Source organism: Gymnodraco acuticeps, unplaced genomic scaffold (assembly GCF_902827175.1).
Source record: "Gymnodraco acuticeps unplaced genomic scaffold, fGymAcu1.1, whole genome shotgun sequence".
Lineage (NCBI taxonomy): Eukaryota > Metazoa > Chordata > Actinopteri > Perciformes > Bathydraconidae > Gymnodraco > Gymnodraco acuticeps.
Genome location: NW_022990943.1, coordinates 879,964 through 902,654, shown reverse-complemented (window position 1 = coordinate 902,654; position 22,691 = coordinate 879,964). Strand labels below are relative to the sequence as shown.

The 22,691-nt window shown below is 43.8% G+C and overlaps 1 protein-coding gene across 2 annotated transcripts in view; it reads right to left on the bottom strand.

Moving 5' to 3' along the window:
• LOC117558516 (calpain-2 catalytic subunit-like) overlaps window positions 1-22,691 on the bottom strand; it is a 61,852-nt gene that overhangs the window by 23,284 nt on the left and 15,877 nt on the right. For both annotated transcript variants that reach the window (XR_004570842.1, XM_034234763.1), the window contains exons 2-6: window positions 2,958-3,027; window positions 2,752-2,870; window positions 2,348-2,481; window positions 2,085-2,259; window positions 1,319-1,393 (exon numbers count right to left, since the gene is read on the bottom strand). Coding sequence is in view for 1 of the 2 variants with exons in the window: in XM_034234763.1 (XP_034090654.1) it covers window positions 1,319-1,393; window positions 2,085-2,259; window positions 2,348-2,481; window positions 2,752-2,870; window positions 2,958-3,027 (573 nt within the window). In the remaining variant the exon portion in view is untranslated. The remainder of the gene's footprint in view (window positions 1-1,318; window positions 1,394-2,084; window positions 2,260-2,347; window positions 2,482-2,751; window positions 2,871-2,957; window positions 3,028-22,691) is intronic.

The window sequence follows — 22,691 nt, the reverse complement described above, 5'->3', positions numbered from 1 at the left end:
ACTATTTTGAGACTTTGAACAAACCAGACCTTAATCTATTAATGTAGAAAATAGTCAGCACATTAAACCATTATGAAATTAATCATTAGTTAGCTCATTGTTCAAAATGAGCTCCAACTACAACAGTTAAGTCAACTCGTGCATCGGTAATAACAATAAATCAAATGATATAATATAATAGTATAACTTGTGTCTACTTTAAATACTTTAACAACACTTTCCTAATTATACTAGCATACTTTACATTAACATGTTTAAATGCAGGGCTTTTGTAAGAGTGTATTTCGTATAGTGTAGCATGGTCTACTTGACTTATCTAACCGAAGTGATCGTTACGTTACTTTGCAAACCGTCACCCCCCCCCCCCCCCCCCCCCCCCCCCCCCCCCCCCCCCCACACACACACACACACGATAACGTGATTCACTTCAATTAATGATAACTACGGAGCTTGCTAACAGCAAGGCACAAGGCTACTTCACTCATTTAGCTAGCTAATGTAAGATACAAATGCTGTCGAGCAAGTAAAATAAAGAGCACAAACTGACTACTTACCCGAGCGGCAAGCCCCGCTGTTCTCCGTCATTTTTCTCCCGGGTTGTTGTGATCACATGACTGACAAAGCCGTGCTCTGATAGGCCAGAAGTCGGTTTGATTGCATTAGGGCTCGATTGCTTATCCTGTCTGAGTAGCCCGGATGATGCTGCATCGCAATTTTGGACATCGAATTTTATACACCGAATTTTTTTACGTCGAATTTTTTTCACTTGAATTTTTGGGATCTGAATTTGATCATTCGAATTTTTTTCACTTGAATTTTTACATTTTTATTTCACATAGGTAAATTCGGAGCAAAAACATTCAGATACATGATTTTCAAAGTAATTATTTTCAATGCTATAAATTCGGTGTCTAATAAAATTCAAATACTTCTGTCTCTTGTTTGCTTCCATAGTTTTATAATAAGATTTCTTTTTATTCTACAACAGTATAGAATACAGTTATTTTTACATTAAATTTAAGGTTTTACTGAAAGTTGCCTTCATTTTACATGCAGTAAAATGATGTGTATTTTTATGAGTTTTTACATAGAATTCAATGTAATTTAACATTCAAGACAATTAAACAATGGAATTATCCTGTAAACAAACGATAATTTCTCATCAAACCAATTTACAGAATAAAACCTTTATTTATTTTTAAATAAAAGTAATTTATTGTATTGTTATGGTATTTACACTTAATATAGAAAAACAAGAGGTCTGTAAAATAATATAGTACATTTTTTTTTTTTTTACAGTGTACGTTTATTTCCTTACCTGTTTCACACCCGTAACAGTGTAGGCATGGCCTTGGACCAATCCATTCGGTAAAACGGCGTTGGCAGATGTTTCCTACAAGCCAAAAACATTTATCATTGATGAAGTTAATGGATTGTACACAAGTGAAAACTCGTCCAAACAGAACTGAATTACTAATTCTTACAGTAGTTTAGAAATAATTTGACTGTGAATAATTAAATAAAGGTTAGCTAAATGTAAAATTACAGAGAAAAAAAAGATGTTGTTAGGCCAAAGAAATATTTTTTAAAAGTTGGAATATAAAGTTACAGAGAAGATCTACTTTCATGTATGTACAGCCAACAGCCATGACATAAAGAATATAAATGGGAGGCAAGTCTTGACCATTGATACTAGACTTCAAAATGGCGGCCATTCATTTGAATGAAAAATGCTCCATACTGTAAGTGCATACAAATTGCCAAAAGGTGTTGCTTTTCCTCAAGGTACGTTACTTACTGCTCATGATTAGCAGTATTTTCTATGCCAAAACCTGTTCCGTCTATAGACTTTACATTGGTATGATGTCTTGCAAATAAAGCGCTACTATAGGCTCTTGGAATGTTTAGCTAATATAATCTATCAACCAAAGTAGGGTTATAAATGAAGAACCACAAAACCCAAATGTTCATGGGATATGAGTAAACATTTTGAAGTTATGGCAAAATTGCAGCTAAACTTCTGCTACAACATAGTTGAATAATATCCAGCCAGTGATGGTTTTGTGTGGTAAATGTGTCCTTACCCCCTGAGCTGTACCACAGCCCATTAGAGACTTGGTTTGGCTAGCTCTGCATATCAGCTCCCACAGGTTTGTGGGGGGGTTTGACAGCGCGATCGACATGTGAACACCACCAGTGAAGTCCATCATTGCCTCGGCAGGAGTTCCAGCATTCATGTCAGTATAGGAACCACATACTCTACAACATGGATTTGAAAATATTGTTACAGATGCTCCAATTCATGCTGAGATACAAAAAATGTTGAGAAACAATGTCATTGTCATACTTGGCATAGGCTTTCTCCATCAAAGCAGGCCAAAACTCATTTTGGTCTTTGGAGCGGACAAAGATCAGTCTGCCATCAATTGTTGGTAGCTTGTCATCAATGATGACGTCAACCCATCTTCCAAATCTCCAAAACTGATTGGTTAAACCAAGACGGAAAGAAAGATCCATTCAATACCAAGTAACTATTTAAAGTAAAACATCACATTGTGTGTCTCATCATTTCAGTTCTGTGTCAATGCACAGTCATTAATTATTTTCTCTAAAATATTCCTTTTACTCATTGCACACTTTTCTTCAAAAGTGCGGTCCACAAGAGTTTGGGAATTGTCTTTTGGCATATTAAGTTTGATTACAATCATAGTTCAATGAAAAAAATAAGAAAGATTTGTTGTGAGTATTTACCCTGAAGTGGAACATCCCGCAGTATTTCCCATTGAATGTTTGCTCAAGAGGGACGACTTTACAGAGGATGTCATTTTGGAAGGTCAGTGCTCCAATAGAGGCCAGAAACCAGCAGTTTTCTGGTTAAAAAAACATATTGAGCCAATGAGTTGTTGAGACAAGAAAGCATATTATTAGAAAAATCAAGACTGAAGAAATGTCTTTACCAACTAGTCCTTGGCCAATGTCAAACCTGGAGACCCCATCAAGTACAAAGGCTGGATAAGGAGCAATTTTCTGAAACACAGGGGGAGTGAACAATGAAAATACATTCACATTTTTATGCAATGAAATTACCAATGATTCTTCATTTAGAGTTAGACATATGAACATGTGAGTATTGTTGACATTACATATCAATACAATTTTTTTTACATATCAATACAGTCCAGCCTGTCCTCCTACAAAAAACGACCATATAGGCCGATTGTTCATGCCCTTATTACGACCCAGAGACACGTTTTAAAGTGTATGTTGTTTCTTACACGACCGTGGTAAGTAGTGATAAGTGGTAAGTGGTGGTCGAGTAAGAAACAACATGCTCCCGGCCCGTTCATTGCAAACGCTCCGGAGGGACGTTTATTCACAAATAACCCTCTCTGGAAAATCCTAAATTGTGGAATAGTTTGGCCATTAAAATGCTTTTTGATTCGATTTCTGGCGAGAAGTGTATATTGTACTCTTAGAATCCACGTCCAGTCGATGTGTAGGATCTATAGTTTGATAGATATTACGAAGATGATTTGAAGTCTCGCCAGGATAACGTGTATGCAGCTTCCATGTAAAGTTAGCGTGGGTGAAAACAGTTTTTCCGTTCTCGAAGTTTTCATAATAAAACCGGATATATTCCCCTCACTGTCAAATGATTACACAGTGATATCTGCATTACTCATCCACTAAAAAACATCAGTTTATCCTTGTTAATTACACAATATTGATTGGTTTAAATTGTGTACAATGCTTTTGTGTTTTTAACCTTCGATTCAGAGAAACAAATAGTTTTTTCGGAGTTAAGACACTACACTACCCAGAATCCCCAGCTATCGTTTGGGACTACAACATCCGCCTTACTTTACAAACCCCGTGATTAGTCATCAAGCCCTGTGAATGGATGTTGGAGTGGCAGTGCGACAAGGTTACACTGAGCGTCAAACAGCTCTATGAAATGGAATGGAACCACGGCAGACTTTCCAAAACTGGAATTGGACGGGTCCAGCCCCCCCCCCCCCCCCCCCCCCCCCCCCCCCCCCCCCCCCGCGCCTGTCAATCCAATGGTCCTTCTCCAGCTCACTCCCCCATCTATTACCAAGTGCGCAAGTAAAAGCAACCGGATATAAGCACAAACGTCACCACACAAATCCAATGACACGCCCACCACCTATAGTGACTCAAAAAACATGTATCGTAATAAACACATAAATGGCTTCATATGTGGCTCCTACAGTGCCATATGTAGGAGCCACATATGAAGCCATTTCTGTGTTTATTATGATTCTCTTTATCAGACGTTTTCGTATTTCCCACAATTAGAAGTTGCCAGTATTAAACTGTGTACACCCTGGAGGTTTAGAGCAGTGGTTCCCAAACTTTTTTGCCCAAGGCACACCAAAGGACAAGTAAAAATCTCAAGGCACACCTATTGTGCAAAATAGCTCTTATAACACGCGTTATCACTCATATCATGTAAAATATCTGTAAATGTGCATAATTATTTACTAATGCCAAATAAAATGTGACAAAGACAACTATATTACTGATTAAATATTTATTAACGAAATATTTCAGAAATTAATTTGAAACTTTATAAAATTAGGCTTCATCAAAGCAGCAACACACTCATTTAAACCAGACAGGTCACAACATTAAAAATGAGGCAAAGGAAACTCAGCAGAAATTCAGCACAGAGAACTGTCAATGCAAGGAAGCTGCACTGCATGGTCCTGAACTACAAATTATAAATGTAACATTTCAGCAATCAGCATTGAAACATGTGCTATTGGAAATATTTTTGCCGACTTACAAATTAGTGAGATACATGTGCATGTCGGGGCGCGCAGAATTGTTTAATCCTTGGTGGCACTGAGGAGAGGGCCACTCGCAAGTCCTGTTCAACAGAGAGCCGTGACATCCTGTTGTTCTTCATGTAAATCAGAGTAGAGAACGCCAACAGCAGAAATGGGGTCGTTACTAAAAAAAAGTAATATATTACACTACTTCGTTACTATCTACATAAAGTAACTCGTTACTTTACTCACCGAGCACGTACGAACTGCGCATGCGTGAGTGTCAATAACTTTCCTTACCAGCAGGCGGCGGTAGTGTGTATTTGTCATTCAAAACAGGCAACAACCGGAAGACAGAGAAGAAGCACAGACTGCGTGATATAAACAAACAACAAATAGCGTGTGCGGTAGCTTTACCTTAGCATGTGTTCTTTGCAGGTGTTTGTTGAGGTTTGACCACGTGGTGTTTCCAGCAGTGGATAACAGCTTCTGGCCTGGACACAGTTTGCACCTCACCGTCACATTCCTGTCTATTCTTCGGACAAACTCAAAATAATGGGCATACCTCCACCCCTCGAAAGTTATCGCTGACTCAGCCATGTTTATGCAGCACTGCACGTGGAGATGTGGACGCGCAAGTCGCGCAGATTACGTACATATAAACCTACAAAGTACTGATATAGTAAATTAAAAAATAATTATTTTTGTGTAGTTGTATATTGCAATAATAACGTATGGTTGTCACAAAATCCCACGGCACACCCGGACTTGCCTCACGGCACACCAGTGTGCCGCGGCACACCGTTTGGGAACCACTGGTTTAGAGGATACGAAACAGTGGTCTTATGAAATTTAAAACATATAATTAATAAATGGGTGAATTAATATACCCACATGGTATGCTAAGGTCAGAAGAGCTTTATTTAACAGCTGGTCTTATGTCTGTGACCCCTCCTGTTGTTCATTGATAAGCCTGAAACATGCACTTGTCAAGGTTCAGAGGCACATTTTGCAAATATGGCAGTAGCCATCGATCATCTTAAGATAAGATAAGATAAGATATACTTTATTGATCCCAAGTTGGGAAATGTTTTTGTTACAGCAGCATGTACTACTTTATTCTACTCCACTACAATTCAGAGGTTAACCTGGCATTTTTACTCCACTACATTTATTTGAGTTACTTTGCAGATTCTGATTAATGATGTCAAATATAAAAAAACCTTAAATCAGACTTTAGTTACACCTGAGTCAAATTCAGGGAAGGTGATTGTCAAGTGCCAAAATGAACTATGCAATATATTGGACGTTAAGTACTTTGTCAGACTTCATATTTATCTGTGGATAACCCCAACGTTTTTTTCTTATTCAAAAGAAGACCTTAACTTAAAGTATTCTTTAATGTTTAAATAAAGCCATATTAGTTTGTCTGTTTTGCACCTCCTCCTGTTAATATCTTTGGACGTCCTGCACTAAACTGTTTTATTGTAAAGACACTACAGTATCTTCTTGATATTTTCTATTCTATATTTCTATCATGCCTTCTACTTTCCCCCAATTTTGTATGTAGGCTACTCTTAATATTTAAATGTTTTCATCAAATAAAACTTATTCAACAACACAATTCAATAACGTGCTTTAACCACTAGGCGGTGCAGGTTAAAAAACCAGTGGTGTAGTTAATAAAACATAATATCAAACATAATATCTTCCTCTCTGAAGAACCAGCACCTTACCGTGGTAGAGAGGTTTGTGTGCCCTGATGAACCAGGGGGCTGTGTTGTCTGGACCCCCAGGCAAGGGGCCAGACTAAGATTGGTTCAAAAGACCTCATGAAAGAAAAACCAAGAAGTGAGGATACCCGGCCCGGAGGAAGCCCGTGGTCCCCTACTGGAGCCAGGCCCAGAAGGAGGACTCGTCGGCGAGCGTCTGGTGGCCGGGCTTGCCACGGAACCCGGCCGGGCACAGCCCGAAAAGGCAACGTGGGCAACACCTCCGCTTCTCCGTCCCGCGGGCCCACCACCTACGGGAAACAGCGATGGGGTCGGTTGCGCTGCCAGAAGGGTGACAGTGAAAGCAGAGGGTCTCGACGGACCAGACCCGGGTGACATAAGCTGGCTTTGGGGACGTGGAACGTCACCTTTCTGGGGGGGAAGGAGCCGGAGCTTGTGCGGGAGGTGGAACGTTGCCAGTTGGATCTGGTTGGGCTCACCTCTACGCACAGCGTCGGCTCTGGAACCTTACTTCTGGATAGGGGTTGGACTCTATTCTTCTCCGGAGTTGCTCAAGGTGTGAGGCGCCGGGCGGGTGTGGGGATACTCACTGTTAGGGATTACTTTTGTCTTTACTCCTAAACATTTAACCTTATTTTGTGTGTTGACATGTACGACCATCCCTGCTTCTAATCTCCCGTAAGGAATGTGTTGATGCAGTCGTATGTTGATAATAGGTTTTACAGCTTGACCTACAGAGCATAGGGAGGTTTTGCGAGTGTGAGAACGCTAGCTTCTAAGATCCAGAGATGGGAGAGACATCTCCTGTGTCTGCAGATGTGTTTACGCCATGGTTTACGCCCATCCCCAATATGTGGATTTGACTCTCTGTAAACTAGTTAAAAGGTCTACCAAGATGCGAGGCTGATCAGATTTGACATGGCAAACCACCCGTGCAGTCAGAACCTTTGACTGTGTGACTTGTGATGTGAATTTCTCCGGCCAATGCTTGTATTAAATATCAGTGTTTGACATCAGAACTCCTGCTCGTCCCGTGTCTCCTTCATGAGTCGGTGACTCCCACTGCATTGCTACACAGAAGTTTCCTCCACAAATTGGCGTTGTCGGCAGGATACCAACAAATCTTCAGAAACTGGTAAGTGTAATTTCAAATCCACATTTGGACATTGCCTTACCAGAATCTGTGATTGACGGTATCCTAAAATTATCTGTGAAGCTGAGCGGCTGTATTTCATTTTTGGTTAATGAACATTTGGGGATAAAAAAAAACAGGGAATCAGTGTCTGGGGATTTTTATCCTGGCTGATTTCCTCTGTGTATGCTGCTCGGGATGGAAGTACCATACAAGCACGCACAGCTCATGTTCAGAGTGACCTTAAAGAAAGGCATCAGTAAAGTGGAACTTCTGTTTGAAAGCAATGTAAAGATTTGTATTGAACAAATCGCCGAATTCTGGGGGTTTCAGTGGCCAACACAACAGTTAAAAATAAGCAGCCCGAGATATTTCTCCCCATTGCCTCTGTCAGCACGGCTGCAGAAGCAGCCGCGGGTGTGTGTGTAAATATCCCCCCGTGTCTGGGTGGCTGCAGCTGAGAGGAAGAAAGTCACAGCCTTTTGTCTATATCTTTAACTCACACCACCGCCGTCTCTGTTAAAAACGAGATGGTCTAAAAGCACTCGTTGTTTGTGACCGTCTTCTACATTGCTGGCAAGGCCGGGGCAGCGCGAGGTGCGTGCATCACCCGATGCGCCACAGCTCTCTACTTTGCTGGAGGAACATTCTCTACATTGCTTGGAAGCGTTCCCTACGTTGCTGGAGCAGCTGGGGTGCAGTCTGGGGTGCATACATACAATTATAGGTTAATTGATCACGGGTGGGCAGTGGCAAGCAAGCGTAGAACAAAACTGTGTTTCATCGTTGTGGTGAACTCGATGGCGGGTGTATAGGCTGGTCGTGTAGGACTACAGTTAACTGTGCTGTTGTTGGAGAGAAAGGGTAGCGGAAAAAAGTCTATGTTCTCCTGGTCGGGGGATCATAGCGCCACTAACTAGTGGTGTCGCAAGAGGATAAGCTAGTTATCGCTTTTGGACGGTCTTCAGGCACGATCTTAGCACTTGTACAAGGGTGGATGCGCGAGTCAAGGTGCTCCATTTCTATAATTCCCTACCCCCTCTGAAACCTCTTAATTCGGACTAAATTCAGCTGAATGAACTTTGCTGTCACGCTGGTATTTATTGCGAGTTCATGTTTGTTTGTCCAAATTGCAGTGTTGATTTTCTTGTACTAACCATAAAAATGTCCACACCCGAGCCAGTTGTTAAAGCTAAACCACACATGGGGCGAAGCCTGCGAGCTAGTTCAGGCAGTCAACTCGAGCACTTATGCTGCATTCATACATAACTCCCCCTTGCCACTCTACAACCAACCAAACAGAGTCTCCTTAATATGCCGCTCTATTTAACCTGCCAGATCTCTCTCCATGCATTGCTTGCTGCTGCTATTGCTGCAGCTACCTCTACGTCGCTGCTGCTTGCCTGCTGCGTTCACTTGCTATTGCTGCGTTCACTTGCTATTGCTGCGTTCATTTGCTATTGCTGCGTGCATGTTCCTGCTGCTGTGTGTCATGTTGCTGCTGCTTGCCTGCCGGTGCTGTCTTTGCGAATGTCTATTGCAATCTCCGACTCTGGAACCGAATCATCATACGCAAGAAGCCGTAAGAAATGCCTCATTCCCGAAACACAGGCTAGCTCAGAGCATGGTTCAGACGCCGCTGGAACGAGCCACAGCTCCCACACGACACACATTCAGGTGTCCCTTCCGTCCTCATCTGGAGTAGCTTTTAATATCCTTTGGGCCAGAGGAAGTCCCGAGTTCTACGCCAGCTCCGGTAACAACCCCTCTCTTGTGTGTCAGTTAAGAGTCGCACTTTCTCTCGGTCGGTGGGTATTTAAACACCAAAAAAGGCAGGAGCAAGCTGACTCCGGCATTTCCAAAGTACCTGCCATCCTGTCCAACCTTCTCGAATTAAAATCAGCGCTTGAAGCCTTCAATTGCACGATATATTCCCGTGAACAAACTCGATTTCCTCTACCTGCAATGTAAACAAATGTTTCTACTTCCGCGTTCAACCACGTTGTGCCGCTGACGTCACACTCCCGAGGATTCTGGGAATTGGAGTCCCAGATCCGGCCACGAGTTCTAGCTTCCTGCCCCCTGCAGCAGCAATTTCTTAGGAATCGCATCTCGGCAGGTATATAATACTATTCTGCATAAGCAATGTTTTATTATGGAAATATTTGGCCTGCAGTAAGTCATATTTGATGCAATTATACAGAAGTTGTGTGTATAAGTATGTATACTAGGCCTACTATAAATCAATGAAATTAAAAACGGAAATAAATTAATAATTTCCATCACGTGAATATGAAGGGAAGCTCGATACATTTTTGACCATCATTTTAGACTTCAATCTCCTACAGTGTCGTTTCTATGAATACCATGAATCATTATCTGCCAAGCGGCCATGTACATTTAATCACCTACCAAGAAGAGTTTTTCCTCACAGGAATTAAGCTCTACCTGCAATATCTGCCCCTCGCTGGGTGTGCCTCAGGAGGCTTCATGCTGCAAATCGTTTCCAAGCTCTTTCTAATCACAGATGTTCGTCAAATGACCTTATCACAGGCTTAAATCAAGGTTTCTTAGCAGGTTATGCTGGCTCCCAGGGACCCATGTCTGTTGAAACCTGCACTCAAGACTGAAGTTTGCACTGAAGGAGCTAGGAGTATTGCACGTGCTGCTATTTAAACGTTTAAAAACACGACAGGCCCCTAGCCTAGTGCTAGGAGGAATTATTCTAGCAACGTTTCTTTATTGAGCCGTTAGTTCCTCACGATTATTCTGTTAAAAGTATTATTACTACTAAATATTTTTCCCGTTTCTTCGCTCTGTAGATGACATGGCAGGGAAAGCAGACATCCCATATGCCTTCTGTGGCATATATATTTTAAGGTTTTACAACCAAATGTGCATTTGGTTGCCATAGTAGCCCACGTTTCTTTGACACCTCATCAGAAGCATTATGCTGGATTCTCTGCAACACCTGTAAGCACCCCTTGGTGTCCATCTTTTAACCATTTCCTAGTTGTTAACTTTCCCAGATAAAACTTTTCAACAGCTAGGCCTACCTCTTTCAGAACAGGAACTGGAAGCCCTTCCACACGTCTAGAATTTTCGGTATCATTCTCGATAGTGTGCTGATGCAAGCTTCACTGCCACCAGACAAGCTGTCCCGCATCAGAACAGCCATAATTACAATTCATGTTATTTATTTAGCGCCTTTCCAAATGTTCAAAGTGCTCTATGTTATACTACATATTAGACTTGTAATACATTCAATACTGATTACTGCCTTCAATTATGGTCTCCCACTGGTAGTCTCTCTAAAAGAGATGTTTTATATTTATAAGGAACAAGCGCTAGCCTTTCTGTTCAAACCTTAAGGCACCATAGTCTTAGGTCACGTTCACACCTGCTTGGTTAGTACTATTGAATTGGTCCCTGTAGTGTTAACCCCTTGATGCGGTTTGTTGGATTGGTGTGGAAGCAGTCCGATACCTCTGCTCCGCCTAAAAGAGATGGTCTCGGGTCGCTTGCTAGTAAACTCTGGAGAGGTTCATTGCTGGTGTGGCGTAGTCCGCATCAAAACATGGGAAACAACTATTTGCGCGTCATCGCTTGTTTTGCTATCTATGCTGTGTGCAACATCCAGTAACCTATAGGGTCATGCATTCATTCTGGTGACTGCTTACCTCACTGGTCCCCTGTGTACAGAGAAAAGGCAGTGGTACAATCTCATCAGAGCCACCTGTCATCGGTGACACCTCACTGCTTGACGTCTCATTATGTGTTACAATGCTTTTAATGCACGTTGTCTGATTTATAATCCTATGCGCCGGCCGCAGAGTCTGTTGATGTACTCTCCAGATTAACAGCAGTATGAAAATAACCTGCCAATGCTCCATGATGCAGGCTACTGTAGAAATTGCTGGGATCTGCATTTTATCCGCTTAATGTCCCGCCAATTGTTGAAAAAGCATCTCCGTACAATGACTTTAGTTTACAGTTCATAGTCTGTTTGAGGTTGCCTGGGTGAATGCAAACCCAACCTTCTGCAAATGAAACGATGTAATACACTTGCGTCTGGTGTAAAGACGCGGACTATTCGGCATGAATGCAATCTTAGAGATGGCTATTGCTCAGATCTTTGGTCCTTAGCCCCTCTGCGACAAGTGGAAGGTTATGTTCATTCTTTTATAATGACCTTGCGGTGTCCTCAGATCCTCTCTAGTTACTTACAGATGCTGCGCCTTCTGCTGGTTCGGGGGATTTCACAATGAGTGGGTTGCCCCACCGGCTTGCCATGCCCTTCGTTCAACCAAATGACTCTGGATCTACACGTCAAGCCCCTCAAGGATTTCCCATATTCTGCTTCCAACCAAGAGCATGATTCAAAGCATACAATTCAGCTTGGTACTTTATCTTCTTCTGTCCCAACCTCCTCTGTGTACTTATGCAATAGATATAATAGTTGTTCATGCATTAATTGTATTTTCATTAGAATCCTGCAATCTTCAAGTGCTAAGTATTAAGCCATGCTAGAGTTAATTAATTTGCTCCTCAAGGGCCTTAAGAAGGGACGTCCTCCACACAATGATAAAGACTGCCTCTTAACTTTGCACCCGTGCAAAGTTTAATGTCTAAGTTCAGGCAAAGGGGTTTCACTATACATTGATAAACGTCAGATGCAGTTGTTACAGCTTTCTATTGGTTTCTCAAGTGGCGAATATACACAGACCTCTCACCTTTTAATCCTCAGCATAATCTCTCCCTTACTGAATTAACTTTGGAGATCAAATATACACACTTTTTTGAAACATTCAATGTCTGACATTTCTGTTTGGGGAGTCAAGGAACCCCGAATAATCATTGCTAAAACTAACACTGTTTTCTTTGTCCTTTATCTTCCATGCTGAACTTCGCGCATCATTGCCCTCACATGGGTCGGCACCCATGTTTATTCGATGGCTGCAAACCCAACGACGAGGGTTCTCCTCCAAGCTGCGTGATCTCTGCCTAAGCTGCGACCTGCCCCCAAATCGCTATTCCCACTGTTTAAGAATCTGCACAGCCACAACCGCAGCTCTATATCCGCCTACCTCAACCCTGAGTATCCTGGGCCGTCGGTCATCTTCTGCCCACCAGCGCTATATCATGCCTCACATGAATGAGGCTCCTTTCAGCACAAACAACCATGAGCTCTTGCACTACTCGATGATGAGTAACGTTCAAAGATGTATATCTGTAGAATTCTGTTATTGCATACCAGGTGGTTGCTGGGTTAGATTATATTTATTTCAGTATATTCCCCTCATAGCTGCATGCTTGGGGGGGAAAGCTCATTGTCGCTGCCTCAAAGACCTAGACACAGCAGTCTTGATAGGTAGTATATTCCCCTCAAAGCCGCGGTGCTGGGGGGGGGGGTCGGCACTGGTCACTTCCAGGCCTACACATAGCAGTCTCTCTAGGTAGTATATTCCCCTCAAAGCCGTGGTGCTTAAGGGGAATGGCTTTTCGGGCTGTTCCCGGGCCTTCACATAGCAGTCACTAGGTAGTATATTCCCCTCAAAGCCGCGGTGCTTAAGGGGGATGGCTTTTCGGGCTGTTCCCGGGCCTTCACATAGCAGTCACTAGGTAGTATATTCCCCTTAAAGCCGCGGTGCTTAAGGGGGATGGCTTTTCGGGCTGTTCCCGGGCCTTCACATAGCAGTTTCATTAGGTAGCTATAGTATATTCCTCTCAAAGCCGCTGTGCTCAGGGAAGAATCGGCTCTGGGCTATTCCTCAGGCCTACACATAGCAGTCTCACTTAGTAGTATATTCCCCTTAAAGCCGCTGTGCTTAGGGGGAATGGCCACATGGCAGCTCGCCAGGCCCTCTACTTATCAGTCTTACATCACCAGCGTCAGGCTCGGGCTACGCAGTTTTGGGGGATAGTATCTAATCTCCACGCAGTTTTGGGCGTTAGTTATTTAATCATCACTCATCGTGCTATGTATATCTATGGAGTGATGATGCCCGAGCCTAGTCGCCAAACTCAACTATATGCTGCTTCTAATAAACATGTTAAAGGAACACGTGAGTTGTCTGACTGAAATGGGGCGAAGCCTGCGAGCTAGTTCAGGCAGTCAACTCGAGCACTTATGCTGCATTCATACATAATGCCCCCTTGCCACTCTACAACCAACCAAACAGAGTCTCCTTAATATGCCGCTCTATTTAACCTGCCAGATCTCTCTCCATGCATTGCTTGCTGCTGCTATTGCTGCAGCTGCCTCTACGTCGCTGCTGCTTGCCTGCCCCACCACCACCCCAGCTTCCACCCCAGATTCCACCTGTAGGCTCGGGGGTTAGTTATTTAATCATCACTCATCGTGCTATGTATATCTATGGAGTGATGATGCCCGAGCCTAGTCGCCAAACTCAACTATATGCTGCTTCTAATAAACATGTTAAAGGAACACGTGAGTTGTCTGACTGAAACACACACACACACACACAATAAAGGACAGACTCAAGCTAGACCAGTGCACCCTCCACAATTCATAACAGACAACCAGAACTACACACACACGTTTTCCCCAAATATGCCGTCCGGGATAGTCGGCAGAGCTGTAGGCTGGAATCATGTGATGCCTTTTACAGCGCTGATGTACACATTTTCACAGCGGAACAATCAGAGAGGGAAAACCCTGTTTGAATGGCCATACACAGGCACTTTTGACATAAGTGTGCTGTGGCAAGCGTTTCAAATTGTAGATGATGATCCAAATCCCTCTTGGGACACAGTGTACATTACATAATGTGTGAGAGCGTGGATGTCTGTGGGAGACAGAAAAGGATTTCATGACAAAAAGAGTGAAAGTGGAGGTGACTGCGAGTGGGGCTCCAGTGAGCTCAGAACGCTGATTGATAATGTTTCCAAATGTGTTGCGGGTTGTCACTTGCTTAGCTTAGAAGCCACTTTTGACGTCAGAGCAGAGAACATGTCCAAAATAAAAGAGAGGCATGGCAAAGATGTAGCGGCCATAGCTAAAGCTGTAATGTTTGACTGGCTTAAGCGCCAGGGCAAAGCTCCCCTCCCGTCCCAAGTGATTAGCATCTTGGCAGACGCAGGGGTCCCACTGACACAGAGCATGGTCAAAGAGCACACTGTAACTCTCTGCCCCAAAGTGATCCCCACCACAGACACAAATGAACCAAATCCTATTGCCAGAAACTCAGATAACAACTTGCTAATGACAGCTGCAGCTATCATGAACGACAGACAGGAAAAAAGAGAGACAGTTAGCAAAACAGAGAAACCCCCAAAAACCAATGCACTGCCACGTCTGCAGTCGCACAGATCATTGGGCAGCTAGATGCCCCAACAGGTGGGGAGCACAGCAGCACACACACAACTTGCCTGCTCTGCCCCCACCCCCGCGGCCCGCACTACTGCCTCCTCCAACTCCCCAAGCACCCCCACCGCTGTCCAACAGCCAGTTTCCACCCTATGACAGGCAGGCCCAGCAGGGGCAGTATGCCGCAGCACAGGGTGCCTATAATCCACAATAGGGAGGCCATGGAGGAACAGGATCAGAAACACAGAATTTCCCCATTCAAGCAGCAACTATTCGCCTTTCCACTAACCCAAAGATCCAATGATGCCGGTTGAGGTTAATGGCACAACTGTTGACATTTTGGTTGACAGTGGTGCCACATTATCAGCAGTACGAACAAAGGAGCAAGTGTGTAAAGCAACTAACAGTTTTGTTACCACTGTAGGCGTTTCCGGCGTTCCACTGGCAGAGCCTATTTCAGAGAACTAATATTTCAGTTGATGGATCACAGGTGCAACACTCTTTCATTATCTCAGATGGCAGCCCAATTAACCTAATGGGCAGATACCTACTGTGTACGCTACAAGCAACCATACATTGCACACCAGACGGACTGTATTGGACAATTCCGGACAGCAGAGTATATCAGGCTGTTCAATTCATACACTCATCTCAAAACAATCTTTATTGTTGGTCATTTCCAGATTTCCAAATGCTTTCTATTTTTTCCACAGAGGGAATTCAAAACATTGGGGATCCTGGTTTACACCTCCAGCCCCTGGAATACACCCATTTTGCCAATCCCGAAGCACAATCGTCCTGATGAGTGGCGTTTTGTCCAAGATTTGCAGGCTATTAATGCCATTGTCATTCCAACAGCACCCATTGTGCCTGACACCAATTCAATCCTTGCTTCTTTGCCTCCAGACTCCACACATTACACAGTCATTGATCTTTGTTCAGCATTTTTCTCTATTCCATTGCATCCAGAAAGCCAGTATCTGTTTGCATTTACATTCAGAGGTAAACAAATCACATACACGCGCCTCCCACAGGGGTTTGTTGAATCGCCTACTGTGTACGCAGTAGGGATGCCAGTGATTATTCGATTATTCGAATATTCGTTACAATCTCTATAATCGAATATTATTTTTAAAAATCGATTTTATTTATATACATTTTTATTATTATTTATGTTTTTTTTTTTTTTCTGGCTTAGTTTCAACCAAAATATAGACTAATGCAAATAATAGTAATAGTATTAATAATTGTAAATGGCCATTGGTCACACCACCAGTTTGTTTTACTGTAAACTTGGAGGAAGCCTGCGTGCAGAGCAGACTGCTGCTGCAGCACGCTACACACCGACCCCGCCCCCACCCCCCCTCTCCCTCACACGTGCGACTAAAGATGAACAAAGCGGCAGGTAAAAAGAGTTCCTCCTCGTGGAACTACTTCGAACTTACAAGTCCAAAGGAAGTTAAATGCAAGCTCTGCGAAAAGACGTTGGTCTATCACAGCTTAACCTCAACCGGTCGCATTTGAGTGCGAAGCACGCCAAAGAGGTTACAGAGAAAGACGCAGCACAGCCGGCCATTACCAACTTCACTTCAAGGCCACGTCGTTGTGATGACATGCGTGCAGGTGAAATAACTGCACTAATCACCAATATGATAGTGAAGGACATGCTGCCAATACGTTTCGTGGAAGGAGGGGGTTTCCTTAAGCTTATGGCAAGCGTGGAACCAGAGTACAGGGTCCCGGGCCGTACTACAATGACCAAACGTATAGAAAAGCTTTACAAAGATAAGACAGAAGCTCTGCGCAGAAGCTTGTCAACTGTCTCAAAGGTGTCGATAACCAACGACGGTTGGACAGCACTCACAACAGAATCGTACGTTACCATAACCTGCCATTACATCGACAGTGAATGGGAGATGAAGAGTGCGGTTCTACAGACCCGTGCAACGCCGGAACGGCACACGGCAGAGAATTTGGCCGAGGGGCTCCGCAGTGCTACCGAGTCCTGGGGGATACTGGAGAAAGTGACTGCGTGTGTACATGACAACGCGAGCAATGTCACTCTCGCCAATAATGAGTACTTGGATTGGGATTCAAGTCCATGTTATGCCCATACACTCCAACTTGCAATCAATGATGGATTCAAGCTGAAGGCCATCCATCATATTGTCGCCGGTGCCAGTCGACTTGTGTCACATTTCCACCACAGCACAGTAGCAACACAGGCGCTGTGTCAGAAACAGGTTTCTTTGTTTCTTTGTTTCTTTGTTTGCACCCCCTTTCTTTTTCCTTTTCTTTTTTATGGAAGTAACAAAAATGATAGAACTTGCATAAAAACACATTTTTGCTTCTTTTGTTTTACTTAAACCTGTGAGGTGACAAAGCTAATTCTGATTATGTTTCAGGTTGATCAAACACTGCCAGTTCACCGCCTGATACAGTACTGTCGTACAAGGTGGAATTCCATCTACGACATGTTTGATCGCCTGCTGGAGCAGCGCTGGGCTGTTGCTGCGGTTCTTTCTGAGCGAAGTGTCACAACTCTGTCAGACGCTAGGACCCTTGACCTGGCCGATGACAGCTGGATCGTGATGGAAGAGATGCTGCCGGTGTTGCGCTCTCTGAAATGCGCTACTACTGCCCTGTGTGGAGAGTCAGGGGTTTCCAGCTCCATGATTTATCCTGTCACAACAACTTTGCTGACCAAACACCTGCCTGTTGCTCCAGAAGAGTCTAAAAAGGTTGTGGAGTACAAGCAAACCGTGTCTGTGTCACTGAAACGGCGACTGAAACCCGACGAAGTGGAGAGTGCCAAGAACTTTCCGTTCATCGCATCGTTTCTTGACCCGTGGCATAAACATCTGAAGTTTGCTAACGATGCGCTCAGGGATGCTGTCAAGGCCAGAGTCAAGGAGCTGCTTTCAGCCTTAGGAGCAGACGCCATACCAGAGATCACCGAGGAGGACTCCTCTGAGACTGAGTCTGAGTCAGCGAGGGGGTCTTCAGCGGGGGGGGGTCTGCAGCGAGGGGGTCTTCAGCCAGGGTCGGTGTCATGGGGGGTCATTCGCGGGCCATGCCCCCCCAAATGAGTCACTGTGCCCCCCCAACGCAGGGTGGGCAAGCCTTGCCACTTTGCCGGGTTTTTTTCTTTTAATCATATAAGTGAAAAAGTTTCCACTAAAGGTTTGTTGTGTGAAATACATCAGAAATAAAGAATACAAATATAAAACACAGCCTGAGGTGTGCTCACTGCTGCTCGATTACACCAATCGAGCAGCAGTGAGCACACCTCAGGCTGTGTTTTATATTTGTAAATTTTTGTACATTTTTGTAAATTTTCTAGAAATCTAGATCGCAAAAATAATTAAACAAGCGAGTACCTGTTTTTCCTGGCCAAGGACAGGTTCCTTGAACACAACACGAGCGTAACGTGTCTTCACATGGTATATGTCTCGTCTGAAAGGAGTGCTGACAGAGAGCACCGGAACGCCGCTCCAGCCCTTCAAATATTGCAATACCCAGTGCTTGAATTGGAATGAAAAAGGTGCCAGTACTCTAAAATCAGCAACTTTTTCAAGTCAATTTTATATATACAGCCCACAAACAAGAATTTGGCTACTATAATGCTGGTGGGTTTGTCTCTTTACTACTGTATATTTTAGAAAGGTTCACTGTACTTAACATTTTTTATGATAGGCAGCGGATATGGCTAAAGCTCAGTAAGGTCAATATTAACTGAAAATATAGCAATCAAAGTCTAGATCTTCTGCTGAAGACACATGAAGCAGAGACCTTTCAGGTGAGAGCCCCTCTGGTGGTGTTCAACATTAATGACAAGGAAACAAAGCTCTGGTCAGAAGCATTTTTTATAAAAAGTTTTAACAAAATTAAGTATTTCTGTACATTTTGAATGCAATCTAACTTTCCAACTCAGAAAACGAAAAACGAAAAAGTGCCAAAAGTCTTCTCACATGGCTGAGCTGCTTTGCAATATACGTCACCACTGAAGAATACAAATATGTATAAAGTAAACTATGATGCAATCTAACTTTCCAACTCAGAAAAATGATAAAGAGCATGAACAAAGAACATGTAAAAACAAATGCAAAATTTGCACAATCTAAAATGAGAAACTGTAACTGCAAGTAACAAAGTTTGAGCCATGGTAAAGAGTTACATTGAACACCAAGCTGATCAGATAACTCCCTGGTTGGTCTGAAGTCCTTCTATCTCCAGGATCTGTACAAATCGGCACATTATGCCAAAAGTCTTCTCACTGGGTGAGCTGCTTTGCAATATACTTCACATTGTTAGAAAAGGCTCCAGAAGGCCTTGGGGACATCAGTATCAGGGGCTGGAGCTGGACAGGCTCTTTCATCAGCACTTCTCCTTCCCTTTGCCAGCCAGGACCTCACATACTGTTCCGGATTGAACTGTCCTAGTGATGGCCCATTACATTTAATGAAAACCAGGCTGGACAGTCGGCTGACAGAGAGAGCATTCCTTTTTGCAGTAAGGATATCGTTCATGCAGCTGAATGCCCGCTCACACTCACTAGTGGAGACAGCGATGGTTCGGACTGCTTTCAGTAGAGGCTCCATGGCAGCAGGTGTATGGGATGCCCTGGTTTCCTTGTATTCGCGAAAGCCCTGAACAGTCTCTCTTCTGTCCACTTTCAGCACTTCGCACAAACGTAGCACCTCTACGTCCCCATACTGTACGTCTAACTCCTCTTCAGGCCAACTTCCAGGATGGATAACTTTCATGTCCTGGATTAGCTGATTGTCCCGGGCCTCCCGGCCATGTAATGGGATTTCTCTTGTGCTGACATGAGAGGAGGTTGTGGAAGTCATTCTGTGTCTCAGATTCTCTACCATACTGCGGAAAAACTGACCTGCATGAATCTGTACAAGCCTGCCATTCTCACGCAGGGCAACACCCTTGAAGGACTTCTCAGCTAGAGCTGTATGAACTGTAGTCATGTGTGGGCCAGGCATGGTGACCATGGATTCAAAAACTCGTATTTCTCGAGTTAAGAGCCTATCTGCTGTAGGCAGTGTCATCTCTCTTTTTTGGAGTTGCCGAGAGAGGTCGCTGAGCTCTGTGAGCGCATCGTACATCAGTCCCAGATTGCTGACAAACGTTGCAGATGTGAGCACATCATCCAGGCCCTTGTACTTTGCTCTGTCTCTGGAATCCCATCTCGTGTCGTTTGCAGCATTTGTGAAGTGATCATGAAGCACTCGGTAGTTTTCCCAGACTGCTCTGACGCTCCTTTCACTTGAAGCCACCCAGCGGATGGACAAAACACGCCCTATCACCAGGAGACGCTGTCCGACTGCTTGCGCACACTGCGCTAACTGCCTCTGATTTTTGGGGGAGGCATGGAACAAGGAATAGAGTTTGTCAAAAAAGATCTGGAAATGATTGAGCCCTGAGACCTCCTTGACCACATCCCCAACTGCCAGCTCTAGACGATGATTGGAGCAGTGCCACACAAACAGGCTTGGGAATTTACTACACAACTGGGTAGCAATGCCTGTTCTCTTCCCTAGCATGACTGAAGCCCCATCACATGCAAAAGAAACGAAACACTGACCTAAAAAGTCCTCGTTAAAATCTCTTCCAAGACACTCCATTAACGCCTTTGTGATGTCATCAGCCGTTGTTCCATCCAACTCGATCAGCTCCCAAAAAAACGTTTCGGGCTCAGCATCAGCTAATGCTGAGCGTAGACACACAACAAGCACCGTTTTACCACTAATAGTGGTAGATTCATCGACCAAAACACAGAGTTTTCTTTGGTTTTCTGTAATGTCTTTTGCCATTTTTTTTCTTCAGCTCATGAGCTATGTGGTCGATGATTTCGCCACAGGTTTTATTGGAGTGCAAAACCCTGCCCACGTTCAGCCCATTCAGTTTCTGTACATTCAAATCAATTGGCATGTCTGTGAATGGCCGGCTATGTTTGCCAATTTTATATGCCGTTCGAAAAACTCTGATAGTGGTGTCTAATTCAGATTTATGCATAGACTGCACTTGATGTTGAATAGTTTCACGTGAAGCAGATGTAAGGATGTCAGCAGCTTTTACATGGGCTTGTGATTCTTTATGTTCTTTGATTTTTTTTCTCAGGCTAGCTTGTTGTTTGCCCTTGTCAACACCGAAATGAGACACTGCACACTCACCCCATTCAGTTGACAGTTTCAGTCCTTGTCCAGTGTGTATTCCCAAAGATTTGACATGATCTCTGCATATCCGACATCCTAGCTTCTTATCTTTAAGAAGGAGCCATGCATTGGTCTTGCAAAAATATTGCACCTGGTCCGTTGTCCAGCAGTCAGGTGCATCGCTTTGCCCGGTGTTGGTGGTGGCAGTTGCGCCAGCAGCAGCTAACGTTAGAGGCTCTGGAGGAGGCGGCGGAGCTAGTGCTAATGCTAATGCACTAGAACTTGGAGCAGGAGGATCAACCAAAGAAAGCTCCCCATCAGACACAATTTCCAACACAGGCACAGCATTCTCTGTATTTGAAGTTTCTTCCGGCGACAACCGCTGTCTTTTTGCACTTTTATTAATCCACGCTAACATTTTAGAAATGCTAATTTGTGACGTGACTTGCTTTCCTTCTCTCGGGGGCGTGCCTGCTCTGTTCTATCACTCTACATAGCCACCCACTGGGTGGGAGTTGCACTGCATAAACACAACACACGTGCATCTAGGTATGTAAATTGTAAAGTATTAAAACATGGTTTTACTAACAGTTTTCAGTATGTTGTTACTTCGGCATTATTATTATTATTATTTTGAAACGTGTATTACTATTAAATCACGGTCAAATAGGTTAATTTTGACATAGTCGTTTCCACCACAGTATTTACATGGAGAAGATAAGCCCCGCCCCCTCTCCAGCACGTTCTGTTTGAATGACAGGAGTAAACAGCTGACAGCCGCTGTGAAACTCCAGCGGTTAGAGCGATGAGAATGTCCGTTCGGCACCTCATGACGCATCTACTGAGTACCGGGCGGCTGTATATATATATATGGATGTATAATAAGAACGGCGGGAGAGTGTTGAGTACTGGCACGGTGCATGAGTACCGGAGTACCGCCAGCATGCCGGTACTGAGCAAGAAGTGCCGGTACTCCATGGGTCAGAACCAGAAGTGCCGGTACTGCGTACCGGTGAGTACCGGCCCAATTCCAGCACTGGCAATACCCATAAGGAGCCGTACACATGCCGCAGTGTTTGCGTGGCTGTGTCTTTAGTTGTAAGCACAGTGGCGATCTGTTGTTATTAGCATCTGGTTAGCTCGCTATGCTAACGAATTTAAAGAGCTTTTCTACAACCAGGTGGAAGAGAGCTCTCTCCTGAGAGGCTCAAATAACCTCAGCTCAGTGAAGTTAAGGCACACCTTGATATGATCATTATAGTTATTAAATATACAAATATTTACATTTGTTGCTTGCGACCTTTGTTTTGTTATCATTACGTGGCTGTGTGTTTAGATGAAAGCCCAGTGGCGATCTGTTCATCTGTTACACTGATTATACAGTAATTATCGAAAATAATATGATATACAGTACAGTACAAGTAGCCTACTTCTTGGTCTCTGTGTTTCATTCAAGCTCGGCTCTGTGTGTGTGTGGCACGAGTGCATTTTGTGAGCGCGCGAGCGGTAACGTGGAATGTTGTTGTTAGCATC